This window comes from Lemur catta, chromosome 22, assembly GCF_020740605.2.
Source record: "Lemur catta isolate mLemCat1 chromosome 22, mLemCat1.pri, whole genome shotgun sequence".
NCBI classification, from domain to species: domain Eukaryota; kingdom Metazoa; phylum Chordata; class Mammalia; order Primates; family Lemuridae; genus Lemur; species Lemur catta.
In genome coordinates, this window is record NC_059149.1 from 26299638 (window position 1) to 26319986 (window position 20349).

General features: G+C 36.8%; 1 protein-coding gene across 9 annotated transcripts in view; it reads left to right on the plus strand.

The window, feature by feature from the left end:
- HMBOX1 (homeobox containing 1) overlaps window positions 1–20349 on the plus strand; it is a 128368-nt gene that overhangs the window by 30432 nt on the left and 77587 nt on the right. For all 9 annotated transcript variants that reach the window (XR_006730895.1, XR_006730894.1, XM_045535577.1 and 6 more), the window contains exons 2-3: window positions 13247–13326; window positions 18798–19274. Coding sequence is in view for 7 of the 9 variants with exons in the window: in XM_045535577.1 (XP_045391533.1) it covers window positions 13304–13326; window positions 18798–19274 (500 nt within the window). In the remaining 2 variants the exon portion in view is untranslated. The remainder of the gene's footprint in view (window positions 1–13246; window positions 13327–18797; window positions 19275–20349) is intronic.

The window sequence follows — 20349 nt, forward strand, 5'->3', positions numbered from 1 at the left end:
ATTCAAATATAAAATTACATTAAATAGGTACTGATGTAGGTGGAAGGCACTGTGTTCTGTGTCATTGTTATTTATTCTGTAACCTATAGGAGTTGCATTTCATGATGGAGTTTAATTTCTTGCTTAGCTTAGAAATTATATCTCTTACTATCTATTGTTTAGGGTAGTGGATATCATTTATTTTCACTTACGAAAAGCATATAAACCAAAATTACTTAAGACTAGCCTTCAAATTCTTTTCTTCTTTACGGTCCGGCAAATCCTATGGTTTTAGTGCAAACTCCATCTTTTAGTAATACAAATGGTCCATCTATGTATTTATAAATATTTTGTGCTGTGAGGCATAAAGCGATTGTATATGTTACTTTAACTCTGTATAAAATGGAATAGGAAAACATCAGTTAGATAAATTGAATTGAAATACTTTGTTGTATTTTTGGAACAGGGCAAGATGTCCTCAATTTAGAAAACAAAACAAGTCTATATTTGGTCATTCCATAATTTTCTGCCACTAGCTTATTAAAATATATTTATGTTTCCCCCTTTCTATTTTCTGTTCCCAAATCTTCCTACCTTCACCCTTTTCGTTCTTCTAATTTTTCTTTTTAACTTCAACAATCTGGGTTGCAGAGGAAAAAAACCTGGCACTTAATCAAGAACATGATCTCATTGCTTTCAATGGCTTAGAAAAGAAACATTTTAAAGCAGTTGAAAGATTTCACTTTGGAAAGTAGGTACTGCATAACTAAGTGTGTTGGTTCCCAGCAGAGCCTTGAGTAACCTCTTTCCAGCCATCCTCATGTTTTTTCTCTTCCACTTCCTGTTCGGTGAGCAATAGCCTAAGTTTTAAAAAAATCCAGTAAGACTTTCCTTTTGGCTCTCTTGCCAGAGTATTGTTTTCTGTTCTTTCACTCCTCTATATAATACTTTTATGTTTTTGTAGGATGATTGTTTCTAGACTTCATCACCCATAGACAGAAATGGAGTATAACTTATAGTTTCCTCCTGCTTACCCAAAACCCCCACCCCTTTCAGAGCCCTCTTCAATATTTCTGGGAGCCCTTGAATGGAATGTTACATGTATTCAGGAGCAAAAGTGAATGTCCTTTCCTTCCAGCCTTCTTAGGGAGTCCATCCTCCCTCAGGCCACCCCCTTATGGTGCAGCATCACTGCCACTGCTCTTGCGTCCCCTGCGAGGGATGGTAGCAGTACAGGAAATGCTGTCTTTAGTGCTTCACAGCTGCCTGTCTTCAGGGAGCCCAGGAGGTACAGGGCTGAATTAGAGAGCTGTCTTTTCCCCTGTCTGCCACAGTTTGTCCCAGAGTGTCCCAGAGTGGCAGAGTTTGTGCTCACAGTTTCTCTTGAAAAGGTTTCTTATCTTTTGGATCTACCCTTTTACTCCTTTTGGGCTCACAACCAGTTAAAGAGCCAGATAGAAGAAGACACTGTGCCATTTCTTCCATTGTCCTTATTTCATCTCTCTTTCCTGCTCACCCCTCCACTCCTTCCCCAGGTTCCTGATGAAATCTCCAGCATCCTTGCACTACCAGGCAAAATGCCATATATGTGGAGGGAGGCGGTAATTGATGTACCAGTTCTGATAGTTGCTGAATTCTTAATTATACTTAGAATCAGCTCAGCCAACTTGTTATATTTAAAAAAAATTTTTTTTTAAAATACATACCCATTTACCTGCTACAGAATTCAAAAGGTACAAAAATGTATGTAATGACCTTGTCGCCTCCATCCCTCAGTTATCAAGTTCCCCTCCTGAGGGAATTAGTATTACCAGTTTCTTCTATATCCTTCCAGAAATTCTTTATACATGTGTAAAAACAAATCTCTATATAGTTATTTATATATTCTCCCCTACTTTCCTCCTCCTGCTGTTCCTTCACAACTGACATAATATGTACACTATGCTCTTCCTTGTTCTTTTCACTTAGAGTTTGTTTTTACATTGGCACATGAGGAATTTCTGCATTATTTTTTATGGCCACATTGAATATATGGTTATACTGTAACTTATTTATGTAGTCTCCTAATGGTGGCTATTTAGGTTGTTTCTGATCTTTTGGTATTACACATAATGCTGGGAAGAGTATTGAACATAAGTTATTTTCCTTATGCATTTATCTGAAAGGTAAATCTCCAGTACTGGAATTGCTAGGTTAAAGGTTATGTGCATTGTAATTTGGATCTTGCTATCTAATTTTTAGTTACTAAACCCTGAGAGTTTTTGTTTGTTTGGGTTTTGGTTTTATTTTTGATTCCTAGCTTATACTTCAGACTCCTCCTTTGGTGAACTGGCTGCATCACAATCTTCTTTTCATGATTAATAAGGCAGTGTCCAGGCACCGTAAATAGGTGGGCCAAGTATAAGGGAAAAACATAGATTTTGTTTCACACTGTGAGGGAGGTAAAGTTTCTTCTTTATCCTCTTAGGATCTCTGGCTGGGCCTAAGAATTAAACTGACATAACACAGATTAACAGGAGAAAAGTGTACTATTTTTATTTAGTAATTTTTACGCGTACGTGGGAGCCCACAAGAATAATGAAGACCCAAGGAAGCAGTTAGGGCCAAAAGCTTATATACTGGGTTGGACAAAGAGTAGTAAATTGTGAAATTGTGACAGGACAAAGGGGTTTGGGCTAGGGCAGTTAATTCTGGAAAAGTGACTAGGCAGATAAGGGTTAGTTTAACAAGGTTTGTTTGTGTAGATTTTTTTTTTTTTTGTCCTCGACTCCCAGTCTCTGGTGATAAGAATGTCTTCCTTCCTCTTGGTACAGGGAGGGCACCTTTCACGTGGGAATTTTATCTCCTGCTTTCAGGAAGAAAAGGAAGGTCACAGTGTCCTTCTGGCATCTGCTCTTTTTCAAGCGCATTTAACTCAAAATAATCAATATGGCAAAGCGACATACTTTGGGGTGGCATGCTCTGAACCCTGTTAATGCTTTTCATAGACATAAGTATAAAAAATTATGTCTCTATTATGGGACAAAACACAGTATAAGCTTCAGTGATAAGTGACAGCTACTATTTGGTGTCTAGAGCTGGTAGGGTGACTACTGTCACTCTGCCCTATGATGAACTAGAGGGTACATGTCCTGTATCAAGGATTACATGAGGGATTACAAACTCAGTGGTGACAGATGCTGCAATTTTTTTCCTGTAAAAACAAAAGCTTCTGTATGCAATCTCACAACTTTTAAATACTGTGTAGGTTAAACAAAATACATCCATAGGATTAACCTAATCCCCTGAGCCACCAGTTTATGACCTCTGCTTTTGTACGTACAGAGGCAGCTCCTTGGTGTTTCTCCAGACTTCCCACATACTCTGTTAGGTCACTAAATATGAAATGTCCGATTTTGAATCAAAAGCTTAGTTGATTATATCTCAAACAAGAAGCAGTATAGTTAATCAAAATATGTGCCTTATATTATCGACACAGTTTTGCCGTCTTAATGGTAGCTTGCTTATGCCAGCAGCCAAGAATCCTGGAGAGTGAGTGGCGAGGAAATTGTGAAAGGCGTTTTCCACAGCTTGTTGAGAATTGAATATTTTTCCTTGCAAGAAGTGGTCCAAAGCCTGGAAGAAGTGGTAGTCAGTTGGTGCAAGGTCTGGTGAACATGGTAGATGACAGAGTGTTTCCAAGTCCAGCTTCCGTAATTTGAGCATCATTGTTTTTTGCAACATGGTCTTGCAAGAGATTTGGCCTGTCTCTATTGACCAATCTTGGCTGCTTCATCGCAAGCATCCTCATCATTTCATCCAATGGGTTGCAGTAGACATCCGCTGTAATAGATTGACCAGGTTTCATGAAGCTGTAGTGGATAATACCAGCACTGGACCACCAAACAAACACCGTCAGGTTTTTTTGCTGCATATTCGGTTTTGGACTGTGTTCAGCATTTCATCTTTATCCAACCATTGTGCCGAATGCTTGTGACTGGCAAAAAGAATCATTTTATATCACACGTAATAATACAGTATAGAAATGGTTCACTTTTATGGCATGACAGCAAAGAAAGGCAAGCTTTGAGATGATTTCTCTTCTGATGCTCCTTTAATTCACGTGGAACCCATCTCTCTGGCTTCTTTGCCGATTTGTTTCAAATGGTCCAATATTGTTGGAATAGTAATGTCAAACCTTTCTGCTAATTCAAGTGTAGGTTGGGATGGATTTTCTTCCACTACAGCTTTTAGCTCATCATTATCCACCTTGGTCTGAGGTTGCCCATGTGGTTCATTTTCAAGATTAAAATCACCAGAATGGAACTTCTCAAACCATAGATGTGTTGTGCGTTCATTAGCCACATCCTTCCCAAACACTTTGTTGATATTTGGAGCTGTCTGCGCTGCATTGCATTGGTTCCATGATGGAACTCATTCAAAAATAACACACATTTTTGACTTATCCATGGTTTCACAAAAATTGCTCTTAAAAAAAACGTGAAAGATGATCACAAACCAAAATGTGCATTTGAAAGAATGAGGATATACCTTCACAATAAAAAACAAACAAACAAACAGAAACAAACCCCTAAGAAGTGTCAAAGTGAAATGTCGGAGATATCAACTGTTAAATTTAGTTAGTACTTAAGGAAATCAGACATTCCATACTTAATAACCTAACTCCTCATCTGCCAGTTGGATATTTCCTCTAGATGCTCCACTGGTTTTAAAATACTCAGTTCCGCCTAGGATCATTGTCTAACTTCTGAAATCTTTCTTTGGAGTTTCCTTTACCCTTGATGTTTTCTACTCACAATGTACAGAATCATGAAATTCTAATACTGCATTTCTATTCATTTAGTCACCATATCTTATGACTCCAACAAGTGTTTTTATTTTGGGGTTGTAGACTGTTAGAATTTTAGCAACTAGAAGCAGAAAATACTGATATTCATTATGTTCTCTCTGTGATCTCTCTACCAAGATTCTTTCTAGACTCTGAGCATTATTTGATCATAGATATCAGTAAGTATTAAAATAAAGTTTAGCAAGAAAAGTTTTTGTCTGAGGTCATTCATGGCATTCTTTGAATGTGGTTTGTTCTCTGAGGTGTTGGAAAAAGAATTAATAACTTGAGCCAATCTCCAAGCATTGGATTCTTTTTCCCATTGGGTCAAAAATCTTACCTGGTAGGTCTCCACTACTACATCTTTATTTCATTTTTCAGAAATTCCCACTGGAGAGGGGTGTACAGTTGTCACTACCATCTCTTCCCACCCTCTTGTCAGAGATTTCGGACCTTGTTCCCAATCCATCAAAGGTGATTCCACAGCTTTTGGGAGGAAAAAAGAAATTCCTTCAAGTTGATTAGAAACTATGGCCTTTGATGCTTTTTCTCAAATAGTCTAAAGTCATTTATTCATAATTAGAGTATTAATTAAAAGGTTTGTTAGAGGTGCTGTAAAAAGCTGAAGTTTGGAAAGAAACTTGGGACAGTGAGTCCCTGCAGTTGCTGGGGGAGAGCAAGCCTTGTGCGAGCAGCTCTTGGCTGGAAGCTGCCTGCTTAGCTCTGGATTTCTGCATGCTCATGAAACAACTTTCTCATGGTAGCTTGATTCTCCAGATAAACGCCCCCACTAGAAAGCAAGTGTTCTCAATACATTGTCGTTGTTGTTATTGTTGTTTTGATACAAATACTATCTCTTGTGACTTTATATTCCTTAAGTCAAGTTTCCCTTAGGATGTGATAACTTTTAGAAAGATTGATGATTCAGACTTACGGGGAGCAAGGGAGCTAACATTTCTAGGTGCCTACTTAAGGAGGCTTTTTAACTGTATGTTATTTAGTTCTCATAGTGATCCCTTGAGGTAGATACATTATTGTCCACAATTTACAGAAGAAGAAACTAGGGCTTAGCAAGATTAAGAAATTTGTGCAAGATCAAACTGCTAACAAGTGGTAGAACCTGAGGTTTCAGACACAAGTCTTGCTTCAAATCTCTTATTCTTTGTACTATTCCATCCTACATTTTTGCATTTTAGAAAGATTACTGTTAACTATGTATAACAAGAATAAGACAGGAGGTAGGGAGAGCAGTTGGAAACCATTGCATTAGTTCAACAGAAATAAGGTCTCAAGTAAAATAGCAGCAATGGGCTTGGAGAGGTTTTGGGTAAAAGAATCTGATAAGGAGGGGGGCAGTTGGTACCACTTGGTTTACTGTATGTTTGTGTTTTATTTTAGTTTATCATATAAAGAATAAATTTTTCCAGCTGTGAATTTCAGTTTAAAATGATGACCTACCAGTTATATTTTGAATTTAACACTTAGTATTTTGGGATATGGAATAAAATATAAAGGCAGACTTTTAAAAATCTATGATTCTTTGCCTTTTATAGAAAATATTATTATTATTATTTTTTTTTGCTTTTTGAAATTGCGCTAATAAGATATATTCTTATCATATACCATACAATTCACCCATATACCCCAGGGGGGTATATGATATCCATATCATTCACCCATTTAAGGTGTACAATTCAGTAAATTTTACTATATTCACAGTTGTGCAACTATCATAATCCATAGGGGATGTTCTTAATATGATTGTGCTTGGTAAGTATTATCAAATCTTTATTTATATTTATATATTACCTCAGATAAAAGAAGAAATAATAAAGAGCATGGGATATTGATTTAGCACATTTTTTAATGCTGGTTAGAAATAAAAGAATTTAAAACTGATTTGAGTCTGGAGATTATTCTAAAGATTGAAGAAGTCTTGCCACCTACAATTAGATATAAATCCATAGTGCAGTGGGTACTTTTTGAGAATTGGTTATGTATAATAAATTATTAATACTGTATATTTGTATGGTACATTATAGTGTATAATTGTCATTACAGTTTGAGAACCCATGAGCTTGTCAATAGATGTCTGAAGAAAATAATTCTGAATAAGGGATCTGAAATATATGGCTACTTTAGTAGATAAAATTGAGGTAAGCGCTTATTCTGGAGTAGACTATATCATCTTGGGGAACATAGAGGAACATAAGATACAGAGAAAATGTGATGTACATCTATAGCCCCAGGTTTTTAAAGACAGGTGTGTGAGAAGGTTTTATGCTCTCCAACTCAGGTGGAGAGCCTTTTCTCATGACTTGAAATACATTTTAAGTCTGTTCAGTTGGGCAATATAAAATGTGAGGCCCTATTCGGTTAACTCTCTATAGTAGACTCTGAGGAATGCAGAGAAATGAAAGAAACTGTTGTCCTTTGGATGCTTATAGTAGTAGGACTATTGGGTAAAGCATAAATCGGCTTTCTGGAATCTTTTCACAACTTTTAGTTGTGAAACATTGGCTACTTGGTTATTTTCAACAAGATTTTAGCGTATCCTCCTGAGATGTGGGAGGTAAAACACTTCGCTTCTTTTGCTATGGAGAGCATATGAATTCCCTCATCCTCTGCCTTCTTTTCCTTCTTTAAGCACTCACCTCCCAGTAAATGGACCGAAGATGCATCAAATCTAGTCATAAGAGTAGTTGATGATACGCTGAAGTACAAATTCATAGTGCTGGGAATGTCCAAATATGATACTTTTACCTGTTGATATTATCAGAAATTATACCATTAGCAGTTCATGCTAAATTTCCTATTAAATGTGGTTATCAAAACCTGAGCAACATAGCAAGACCCTGTTTTTACAAAAAAAGAAAAAAATCAGCCAAGTGTGGTGGTGCACACCTGTAGTCCTAGCTACTTGGTAGGCTAAGCCAGGAGGATCCCTTGAACCCAGGAGTTTGAAGTTGCAGTGAGCTATGATCATGCCACTAGGTGATATGCCCTGGGTGACACAGCAAGACCTAGTCTCAAAAATAAAATATAAATAAATTGGGTTATCTCTAGTAAGGTTATTGCTTTAATCCCTATTAGCTAAGATAATATTTTGTATTTCTTAATAGAAATTTTCGACTCTAGGTTCTAGGTTCCCCTTTGATCTGACCCTCCCAGGAGCGGCCTCTTCTCTGATTATATGTTCTAACACTTTGTTCATGCAGCTCTAAACATATTGTCCTTAGCGCTGTTCTTTGAACCAGATAGGCTATTTCTGCTGCAAGATCTTGAACACTCTCCCCTCTTTATCTACATAGCTTATTTCCAAACATCATTTAAATCTTCGTTAAGATTTAACACTCTCAATGAACTTTCTCTGAGCACCCTATTTAAAATTATAATTCTACCACTGAGTCCCTATATTTTTTCCCAGCTTTATTTTTGTCTATTGTATTTATCACGACCTGAATACTGTATGTTTGACTTTTTTTTTTTTTTTTTTTGCTTATCTTTTACCACAAGAATGTAAGCTTCATGTGAGCAGGGATTTTGTTTTGTTCATTGCTGTATTCTCCAGTGCCTAACCGGTGAGAATATAACAGGTGCTCAGTAAATGTCTGCTGAATGTAAAACTTAAGAAATACAAGGTCCTGCAGGATTGAGGCATCAAAGAAATGAATATAGAGAAAGGTACTTCTTTTATGGCAGTTATCCCATTGGACAGGTTTTTTTCCTTTTCTTTTTCTTCCCTCTTCCCTCTTCTCTTCTCTTCTCTTCTCTTCTCTTCTCTTCTCTTCTCTTCTTTCTCTTCTCTTCTCTTCTCTTCTCTTCTCTTCTCTTCTCTTCTCTTCCCTTCCCTTCCCTTCCCTTCCCTTCCCTTCCCTTCTCTTCTCTCTCTTCTCTTCTCTTTCTTTTCTGACAGAGTCTCGCTCTGTCACCTGGGCTAGAGTGCAATGGAATCATCATAGCTCACTGCAACTTCAAACTTCTGGGCTCAAGGTGATACAGGAAAGTGGGCTCCAAAAGTGAGGTCTAGCCTGAAAACCAAGTGGATTCTTGGCTTTGTGCAGGAAAGAATTCAAGAGCGAGCCGACAGAGTAGGGCAAAAGTAAGTTTATTGAAGTAAGAAGAGGGGGAAAAAAATGGAGGCTGCCCCATAGAGCAGCAGCTATCTCTCAGAGCAACAGAGAGTAGCCCTTTGTGAGTTTCTGGGGTCTTATTTTATACCTTCTATTTAATTTTATGTTAAGTGGAAGGAGGATTATTCATAAGATTTCTGTGAAAGGGGTGAGGAGTTTCTGGAACCCAGGGTTCCTTCACTTTTTAAGCCATGTAGAGTAACTTCCACAAGTTGTCATGCATTTGTAAACTGTCATGGTGCTGGTGGGAGTTTCTTTTAGCATGCTAATACATTATAAGCAGGATATAATGAGCAGTGAGGGTTATCTGAGGTTGTTTTTTCATGGCCATCTTCGTTTTAACTGGTTTTGGCTGGCTTCTTCACAGCCTTCTGTTTTATCAGAGATTTTGGTTCAGATCTTATGACTCCTTATAGAGCAGGGCCTGCCAGTTCCCTATCTCAGAGGGATCCTCCTGGCTCAGCCTTCTGAGGAGGTGGGACTACAGGTGTGTGGCATCTATGCCAGGCTAATTTTTTAATTTTTTATAGAGACAGGGTCTCAATATGTTGCTCAGGTGGTCTCGAACTCATGGCCTCAAGCGATCCTCCTGCTTGGCCTTCCAAAGTGCTAGGATTACAAGGATGAGCCACCATACCCAGCCTGGACAGATTTTCTTAAGATGATATTTCTGAAAATATGTTAACAAATTTTATTACCTTTACCCTCTACAGGAAATCCTTGTCTAGGGTCAGCCATGGAAGGCTTCTATTTGCACATCTATAATAATTCTGAACTCCATATACAACCTTCAAATGATATACATTTAATAGACCTTAAGTTTCCAAGTGTCCAGAATTTTTGCTTTTATATATTGTGTAAATTAGTGTAAGTGCTAACCTGAAAAGGTTTCTGGCTTCTAGTATCAGAATTTTTTTCATCAGTAAACTGAGGTCATTGGAAACATGATTGTTAACATCAATTCTAGCATGATATAAGTTTTTATGATTTACCTTATCCTAGCTTAATGAACACTCTTATTCCAATTCTATAATTATTTCCTTTATTAAGCATTAGGAAACTGCTGGGATAAGGGAAGTGCAAAATAGGGAGGAAGACATTAGATCTTTCAGAAGTGCAAGACCACAAGTTTTTGCTTGGGTAATTATTTCTCAGCGTATCATACTCTGCCTGCAAAACAAAAAAGAGTAGAGGCTTCTGGCCACTTGTGGTGACAGGGAAGCTTAATCCAAAAGATACTGTCACATGTACAAAGATGTATAAGGAAGGAAGGATATGCAAGAAACTATGAATAGTGTCTGGATAGAAAAGAAAAAGGAGTTTGGGGTGGGAAGCCAACTTACATCTTTGAAGTTCACCTTTTCCTGTACTTTATATAGTTACTACTTTTTATATTAAAGAGAAAAGCTAAGGTAAAAAGAGGCTTGTTAACTGGGGATGGTGGGTTGTGTCTGTAGTGTCTGTAATCTCAGCTACTTGGGAGGCTAAGGTGGGAGGATTGGTTAAGGCCAGGAATTTGAGACCAGCCTGAGCAACCTAGTGAGACCTCCTCATGAGTCTCTTTAAAAAAAAAAAAAATCTTTCTTGCCACCTATGGGTAACACTGTATCTACAGGTTCTTATACCTAATGGATTTTCTTGATTATATTTTTCTTCCAAAGTTAACAGTGCTGACAGTAGGCTTCTTCATTGTTCAACCTGACTTTATGTAAAAAAAAAAAAAAAATTTTTTAAGAGACAAGTCACACTCTGTGGCCCAGGTTGGAGTGCAGTGGCATCATCGTAGCTCACTGTAACCTCAAACTCTTGGGCTCAGGTGATCCTCCTGTCTCAGCCTCCCGAGTAGCTGGGACTGCAGGCATGCACCACCGCACCTGTCTAATTTTTAAAATTTAAAATTTTATAAAGACGGGGTCCCACTGTGTTGCCCAGGCTGGTTTCAAACTCCTGGGCTGAGGTGATCCTCCTGCCTCGGGCCTCCAAAGTGCTGGGATTACAGTTGTGAGCAACCACACCCAGCCAAAAATCAATTTTTTAATGTCCCATTTAATAAATGAAGAAACCCCAGCCCAGAGAGGTTAAAAGATTGGCCCAAGGACACATAGCAAGGAGAGGCAATACAGTCAGTATAATAGTATGAAACAGATCTGGGCTTCATTTGTGAACTTGAAGAAATCATTCCACCAGCCTGAGCCCCTGTTTCCTCATCTGTCAAATGGAGACAGTAAGAATCATTGCACAGGATTGGTGTGGAAATGAAGACAGATGACCTGTGAAGCACTGGGTATAGTGCTGCCACGTGCAAGTGCTCACTAACTGTAATTTTTATTTCTTTTCGTTCCTGGTGTCAGAGCCAGGACTAACTGAGGGACTAATGGGCAGGTAGTGTCTACATTGTGGATATACTGAAGGAAGGGCATGGGATTTCATTATGTTACTAAGAATGGCATGAGATTACAACCGTGCCATTTACGGTTGTAATTTACGAACCATTTATTTTCTGTTTTTTAGAATAATAACCATTCCAATGGGTGTGATTTTAATAGACATTATTTAGTTCTTAAGCTTTTTAAAAAATACTGTAAAAAAAATACAGCATAAAGGTCAGGATCGTCTGCCAGGCATGTACCCTCCGCCATAGGCTGGAGAGGGTTCTTCCTTTCTAGATCGTGGGCTCCTCATGCATACTGTGTTAAAAGCTAGCAACACTAATTCCCTAAATACACCTCACGGTCTTCGTCAAGTGTTCCCTCTCCCTGGAATCCTTCCTCCCCTGATTCTCACCTCCCTCTACACCTTGATTTGGTGGAAGTTTTATTCTAGTCCTCAGATAACAGCTCAGATCTCACTCTAAGAAGTCTTCCTAGTTCTTTGTAACCTAGATTGATTTCTGAATTGTTATTCATATAAGCCTTATATTTTTGGTCTTAATCACATTATACTTTTTATTAGAGAAGGGTGTGTATGTGTGTGTGTGTAATCCCCCACCCCTGGCCCATCAATAAGCTCCTGAACTTATATACTGTTGGGGCCATATCTTACTCATATTTGGATCTTGTGTCTATGCCAGGGCAAGTAGGTACTGAGTGTATTTTTTGTGGCTTGTTATTTTGCCTAGGAAATGCAGTTGGCACCATTTTTAGTAGCTTTTTTGTGTGTGTGTACTTTACTTTTTTAGGACAGGTATTTTTTAAGCCAGCAATAAAATTAACTATTACAGGAGCTTCATTAATGCTACTATTTAGGATAGACAAATGTGAAAGATTTCTAACTCTACCCTGTACATTTCCCGTATGTCATTAGTCATTGTTGAACACTTCGGTCGTGCTTAAAATAATTCTATACTAGATGTGTATTTTAATGTGAGTTTCTGGTGTCAACATTTTTAAACTTTAATTTATAATCTTAGAGTTAATGGAAATAGTTGCCTCTGTAGATTATGGTTTGAAACTGCTAATAAATTCAGTTTTCACATTCTTTAGCTCCTAAACTTTGAATAGTAGATACATTTTTTGTAAAGATCTACGTCTGAATTGAAAGGGGTCAAAATGTCTGAATAGTGACTAAAGCAGTAGAATGCAAATCAAAAGACAGAAGTACTAGACTCACTTCATGATTTACTTACTGTGTTCTGTAATCTAAATGCAACATGCTATTCATCTCTTTTTCAAACTGGTAGTAATAACCCTACCACTTGATAGTTTGTGAGGTGCTTCATCACTCCCATTAAAAAAAAATTTTTTTTTACTTGTTTAGTAGCTTTTTGGAGTAGTTGTCTGTTATCCTCGTTTCATACATAGATGTGGAAATTAAGACTTAAAGAAATTAAATCACTCAAGATTATGCTAGCAGTAAAATGAGTAATATACTTGAAATTATACCCCAGAATTTACCCCACAATTAAGATGTTTAGTTACAATCATGCTAGGATGTGTTTCTTACTTATAGGATTCTATATAAATGCACTAATGTTACTATCAAAAAGTTATCTTGAATCTCACTGTAATATTTATATTCCATTGCATGCTTATATCTGTTTCTCTGGGTGGTTCCTGATAACAGATTAAACTTTAGGGGTATGATTTTCATTTCTTTTTCCAAGTGGATTATTCAGAAAGCTATCAATACTGTTTTTCTACTTTTTAAAAATTTTGCCTCAAACAGATGTTTTATTTCAAAATTACACAATAATTTTTAAAAACGTGATTAGCTAATGTTTAACTCTTAATATCCTTAAGATATTACAATTTTTATTCAACACTTGACTAACATACCTATTTCTCAATTTTCTATCTTTATTCTACAGAATGGTAAATAACGCTGATCATCTCTGGAAAGGATATTGATCCGCCTCATGTAAAGTATGCTCAGTTCCTTTCCAGTGGTGTAAGTATCCAGTCTTTCTCAATTCTTATCTTTGTAATTGTTTTAATAAAGTTAAGAAGTCATTATGATTATGTTCCAGGTTTAACAACGGATGTTTGTAGAGTTGAAAGAATTTTTTAGAAAACGAATCAAATGGTATACCTATTTGTCATTAAGGTGAATAAGTGACATGATCATTTGGTGAGGAATGAATTCTAAATATATCAACCTACTCTTTTACCAATTCTATTTTTAACTTTGAATTTTGACATTAATTTTCAATTGAGCATAAAATTACTCTACTTGTTTTTAACCGCTTAAAGCCTAGAAGCTAGTGAAATAGATGACCATTTGAGAGAGCTAGTGTTAGATTTCTTGTGATCAGCAGAATATTGGAAGTATACACCTTGATGTTGCCTTTCATGTGCAAACTCCTACCACCTTAGCCATTTTCCTTTACCTACTGGGGATGATAATGTAGTTAAGCCTTTTAGCTAATGTGCTAGCCTTTCTTTGGAGTCAGGCAAGAAATACAAATTGAGATGGTGGTATTATGTTGAGAGTGTTTTTGTGCTAGGATATGAACTGTAACCACCAGTTCGTATTAAATAGGCCTTTGAATAAAAGTATTCCGGGAATTTCAGATATTAGAGAAGATAAAGTATCTATTAGCTCATTAAGAGCATCTTTAGAGCCTAATGCAGAGTGCCTTTAGCATAAGTATTTTCTAAAATTCGGTAGAGTCTAAGTTTCACTTAAATTCCTTTCATTTTGGTTGACAGTGCTATAATCCAGTAAGTAGACATTAAGAGAGGTTTTTCTTATTATTTAAGTCTTTCATTAAAGATCCCCCCACCCCCAGATTCTTTGATGTAGTAAAAAGTTTCTGGAATAGGCCCAGAAGATGTGAACTGTAGCCTGAGTTCCTACTAAGTAGCTTGGGAAGGCATTTCATCTTTTTGGGGCTTAGTTTCTCTTTTTTTTCTTTAAAACCATTTATTTACTAATGACTATTCTCAATGGCCATTAGAATGCCAACCTCATGAAACCAGGAAGTTTTGCCTAATTTTGGTCCTTGTTGTGTCCTCTATGCCTCATACAGCATCTGTCATACAGTAGTAGGTGCTCAGTAAATGTTAAATGAATTGTTTCTGGGTAAATGGTCTCTAATTCTCTGATTCCACACCTGATTTCTATCTCCCTCTGTAAACTTGAATGTTTTTACTTGGATTTTGTTGTGTATTGTGAAAATAAGGAGATGATCAAACTATAATTTCACAAATCACAGTGTTTGTTGCCAGACAAAGAGAATTTGTTCTTGGGTTCACAATACTTAAAGAGGGGGAGAATAATGTGGACAAACTTCATAGGGAATACACATAGGGAATATGTACATTAACTACATAATGTGTTCCAAAATTATTAAAGTCTAGTCCCTCGATTAGGATGGAAGGAAGCCTCTGTGGAAAATAAAGAACAATTAAAGATTGAAGCGTCCCTTTCTCAATACTGGAGGGTGGTGTCAGTGCTGGCCCACCAAGCTTCAGCGCTCTGGGTTCTGTAGTAGCCTGAGCTCTGTCTTCGGAGAAGCAGCAGACAGAGTAGTCCTGCCACAGCCTAAGCTTCCAGCGTAGCTGCCAAATTCTTGAGTTTATGTGTATTTTGAAGTCCAGTAGTTGGACAGTAACTCACATATGGGGACCAATAAGGTATGAGGTAACATTCCCAAGGGGGTGGGAAGTCCAGGGGGCCAGGGGAGAGAGAGTTCACTCTCTAATGAATATTATGATTGACTCTAGAATGTATTAAATCATTACATAGTAAATACCACATGTGCAAAACCAAACTAACCTATTTTGCCTAGTCATTCTAGATGAAAAGATAAAAAGCTGAATGGAGCTGAAGAAAAAGCTTTGTTATCCAGTAAAATCTTATTAATTGTTTATGTTTTATAAGTAAGGTAGTAATGTCCTTTTTGCCCATGTTAATTCAAAGTTAATCATTTGTGAATGCTTTTACCCTCTTTGCTCTACATGTTTGTGGAATTTACTTTGTGAAAGTATGTTTTGGGCCTCATGCCGTATCCAAGAAGGGTTTAGGTACATATTCAAGTAATGATAAAATTTACTATGAAATACGTTATTATTACAGTGTCGTGGTATGGTCTTTTCTTAGAACATCAGTTTATGAACTGAGCCATAATTCCAGAATTTAATTGTTCTTTTATCCCTTAAACATTGTCTGTGTTACTGCAGTGTTGAAATTCTTCTCACATCATTTTCAATTATTGTTGGCCTGAGTCTGCATTCAGATTAGTAATTTAAAGTGAAAGATGTTCCTTATCCTGTGAATAATCCTTGTGCATAAGAAAATTAATTCAATTCTTACATGTTATCTTTTTCTGTTGTAAAAGAATTGCTGGTATCATGGACTGAGATGACCTTTGTAGGTCGTTTAGTGCCATAATTTCATGATTGTGTGCTTAAACTAGGTAAATTATGAGAAATAAAATTTGGAAATGCCAGAATATATGATTTTGTTTATGTTAACGCACATTAGAATATTATTCTCAATATCCAAGAGAGCTTCTAATCTCAGCATTTTCTCAGTAAAATATTGTATCTTCAGTGTCACATGCGTGATTTGATCCTGCTCATTATGCCTTGTCATTCTGCTCTGTAGTGATCATATATCCTATTCTAGTAATTGTGGATCTTTTTGCTCTAGGTTATACCTTTGCCTTTGGGGCCTCTTTAGGTGCAGGGCACAGACATCTAATTTGAACAGGGTGAAACATAAAGGGAAGTGTATTCTCTCACATAACAAAACAGCAAAAAGAGCAGGGATGTATCAGGGGCTTAGCAATATGAGCATTGCAGAGCTTTCTCCATTGCTGTGCTCTGCATTTCTTGGTATGTCCACTTTATTCTCCCCCAAACTAGCTACTTCTAGTGGTAAGGGAGTAACCAGACTGACATCTTCCTGTGACTGAGCACAGTTATAGTGACTGTTCATCTTCTTAGTCTAACTTGAAAATTTTGTGGAGAGCAAGGCTTGCCTTCATTGCGTGCCCCCACCCCACTGGCCGGAATATGGGGTATTCGGAGTGGCCCCGAGAACATGTTCTTGGAAACAATGAAGCGTTCTAGGCAGACAAAATAATAGGTGCCTACTCTCTCTTTTTATGATTTTTGGAACATTAGGATCGATACTTTTCAGTACTAGGTGAAATTCACATATTAAATAATTTCCTTTGTTTTATGCTGAGTATAGAGTGCTGCTCCATACAGAGAGAAGTTCGAAGAATTATGTACAGATAACTATCTCCTCTGATAAGAATAGGATAGGAAAATATCATGATTGGGTTTTTTTTGTCCATATAATAAAATAGTTCTTGAAGTCACATCTAAAGTAAGACAGGTTTGTAAGATATTTTCATAGCTTGAAGACTGAAGATAGCATTGGACAGGTCTACTTCATTTTCAGAGGAAAAGAATAAGGTATAGAAACCTGAATTTACCAAGCCAGTAAGTTAGGGGAAAAGTATTTGGATTACTAAAGGGATTTGGCAGCTACTTGTTTGTTTGTAGGTGGTTTTCTTTTTTTTGTTTTGCTTTGCTTTGGTTTGGTTTGGTGTTTTGGGGAGACAAGGTCATGCTCTGTTGCCTGGGCCAGAGTGCAGTCATATCATCATAGCTCACTGCAATCTCAAACCCCTGGGCTCAAGTGATCCTCCTGCCTCAGCCTCCCAAGATGCTGGGATTATAGGGTGTGAGCCATGATGCCTGCCCAAACCAGCTTATTTTTAGAAGGATTTGAAAGACAAAACAATTAGTAGAGTAAAATAGAGACTCCAAAGGTAGTTTCCTATGGGAACTTTGTGCATGATATAGGCAGCACTTCAGATCAGAGGAGAAGAGATGTAATATTCAATAAAACATCGAACAGCAGGTTATCCATTTGGGATGAAGTAAAGCCCCAATCCTTTTACACTTAAGTAAATATAAATTCTAGATGGGGCAAAGATTTTAAATGTAAAAACTACTACTAGGACCCCTAATCCATCAGTATTAAAGTGGTTTTATCTAAATGGTTTTAACTGGAAACTTAAAGGAATACAATAGCCTGTGTCCCAAGTCATATGATTCCAGTAAGTCCTACAGAATATTGGAAAGGAGAATGATGTATGCTTTTGGAGTCAATAAGATCTAGGCTTGAATTTTTTTTTCTACTTCTTACTCAGACTTTTTGCAAGATACAAAACTATTCTGAGCCTTAGTTTCCTCTACAGTCAATCAATCAATATAAAATGAAATAGAATAAAATAAATAATACGTACTACACAGGGTTGCTGTGAGGATTATGTGAGATTCCATTATATGAAACTCTTATCCAATTCCTGCCTAGAAGTGACTGTTAACAAATTTTGAGTATAGAGAGATGAAGAAACAGTTCTCTAGCAACTTAAGGGGGACTGGCTCAGAGCAGACATTTATTTGTAAAGGATGAGAAAAATCCATGACATATGTTTCCATCAGCAAACACTTATTGAGAGCCTACTGCATGCCATGCATCATATGTGGCACTAGAACAATAAAAATTAAAATAGAAGACATTCCCACTTTAAAAAGTCTTGAATAGGAAAGTAAGATTTTATGAGAAAGGAATTCAAGTAGTGAGAATTTTTGTATTTGACAACTCTCTTAAACTTAGTATTGTTATTCATTCTAAGAAAACATTTTCTGATGTGCTGTAGCATCTTGTGCTAGTTAAAGGAAATACGTTGTAGAAGCAATTTCCTAAGAAAAATGAATAGCTCAGTTTGGCTACAACCACGAAAGATCCATTTCTCAGGGTAGCTATTAAGAGAGAATGCATTACAGAGATGAAAAACTCGTGAAATTGCTAAGTACTGTATGAAATAGTGCTTAATAAGTTTTTTTACGTACCTCTCTTGCTTTTCCACTTAAAAATTTTTGCTGGTTATTAGCATGTGCTTGGGCTTAGCTTAGCAAATAATTTGTTTTCACTAAATGAAGTTATAAAGTTCCTAGGTCAGTTTTGCTGATATTTGATAAGTCAAGATAATACAAAATATTTTTTCAGCAATTTTTTATTAATACTTTAGTATATACATTTGAGATGAAAAAAAAAAAAAACCACTCATGAATTATCACATAGCCTGGGCTTAATGCACTATATGAACCTAATCTGTTATTTTGGTACTGCTGACATAACTAAAATTTTACGTCTGATATTTACCACATGAAATTGGGTTTTATGTTACAGCTTTTGTCTGTCTGCTAATAAACTCAGTATCTATACCAATCCATTTGCCTTGGCCAAAACATTCTGGCATGGGACATATCTTCTTATTTGCAATAAAAAAGTTGAGGTAGAAATATTGCTGAGCATTCTCTATAATGATACGTTCTTTGGTAAGACTGTCAATAAAGAGACTTCTGAGTTCTTTTTTATCTTTTCTTTTTTAGTTTGCTGGAAACCATGTCTCACTATACAGATGAACCCAGATTTACCATAGAGCAGATAGATCTGCTACAGCGCCTTCGGCGTACCGGAATGACTAAACATGAAATTCTCCATGCCTTGGAAACTTTGGACCGTCTTGATCAAGAGCATAGTGACAAATTTGGAAGAAGGTCCAGCTATGGAGGAAGTTCATATGGGAACAGTACCAACAATGTCCCAGCATCTTCCTCTACGGCTACAGCTTCCACACAGACCCAGCATTCGGGAATGTCCCCATCACCTAGCAACAGTTATGATACCTCCCCACAGCCTTGCACTACCAATCAGAATGGGAGAGAGAATAATGAGCGATTGTCCACATCCAATGGAAAGATGTCGCCAACTCGCTACCATGCAAACAGCATGGGTCAGAGGTCATACAGTTTTGAAGCCTCAGAAGAGGACCTAGATGTAGATGATAAAGTGGAGGAATTAATGAGGTTAGTTACTTTTCTTACTCAGAGTCCTCAAAAATGTGTTTTTAAATTGTTTTAAAATTATTTTAAAGTAATAACCTGTATTTCAGCTATTTACCTATAAAAACTGTGATTTCCCCCTCCTTCCTTTGGAGATGAAAGAAAAGAATTTCAAATTTTATGTTTTTAATTTAAATTTTCTCTTTTCTACTTCAACCTTTTCTCTTCGCTGTTTGATAAGCCTTATCCATTCTGTTTATCAAAAGTTAGCCTTCTCTTTATGTCTCTAATAGCTAATTTCTGACTAACAGACACATAATCTATTGTAAAGTACTTTTCTAAGGGATAAGATAATTTTACCTTGATACAGAGTATATACGCTCTTAACTTTTCCTGCCAACGTTCCAATCAAGAAAATAATTTTGAGCACCTATTACATAAAAACTTTTCTTTACACTTGATCTTAGCCAAAAGGCCGAGAAGCTATAATAAAAACTTTTTTTTTAAAGAGGAAAAATAGACATAGCTTCTACCCCTAAGAAGCTAAAGTTCTAATTTTTCTAATTTTAGCAATAGATGCTACACACACACACACACACACACACACACACACACACACACACACACACACACACACGGGTGCGTGTTATCTATTACAAGATAAGTATTAGCACTTAGCATTTTAAACACGGAGAAAAGTCCACTTTCAACGAAAGTGTTAGGAAAGGCTTCACACCGGATCTGGTACACTTTGAGGGCAACAGCCATGTGTTTTTCATTGTCATGCCTCCAGGATCTAGAACTTTCCTTGTGGTATGTGGTAATGGCTTAATATGTTAAATGAATGCATGAATTTGACCTAAATCTTGAAGAATAATCCTTGTTTTGAAATGTAGGACTTTGATTTGAAGTTAAGAGAATAGTAAAAGGTAGGAAGGGGAAGGCACGTGTGTAGTCTGATACAGATTGCAGAGGGTTACTATAGTAATAAGAATAATATATTAGGAGATGGTACAGGTTTTGGAAGACTGTACGTTTCATACTGAATAGTTTATATTGACTTTGGTTGGAATTGAATTTTTACAGGTTTTCAGTAACA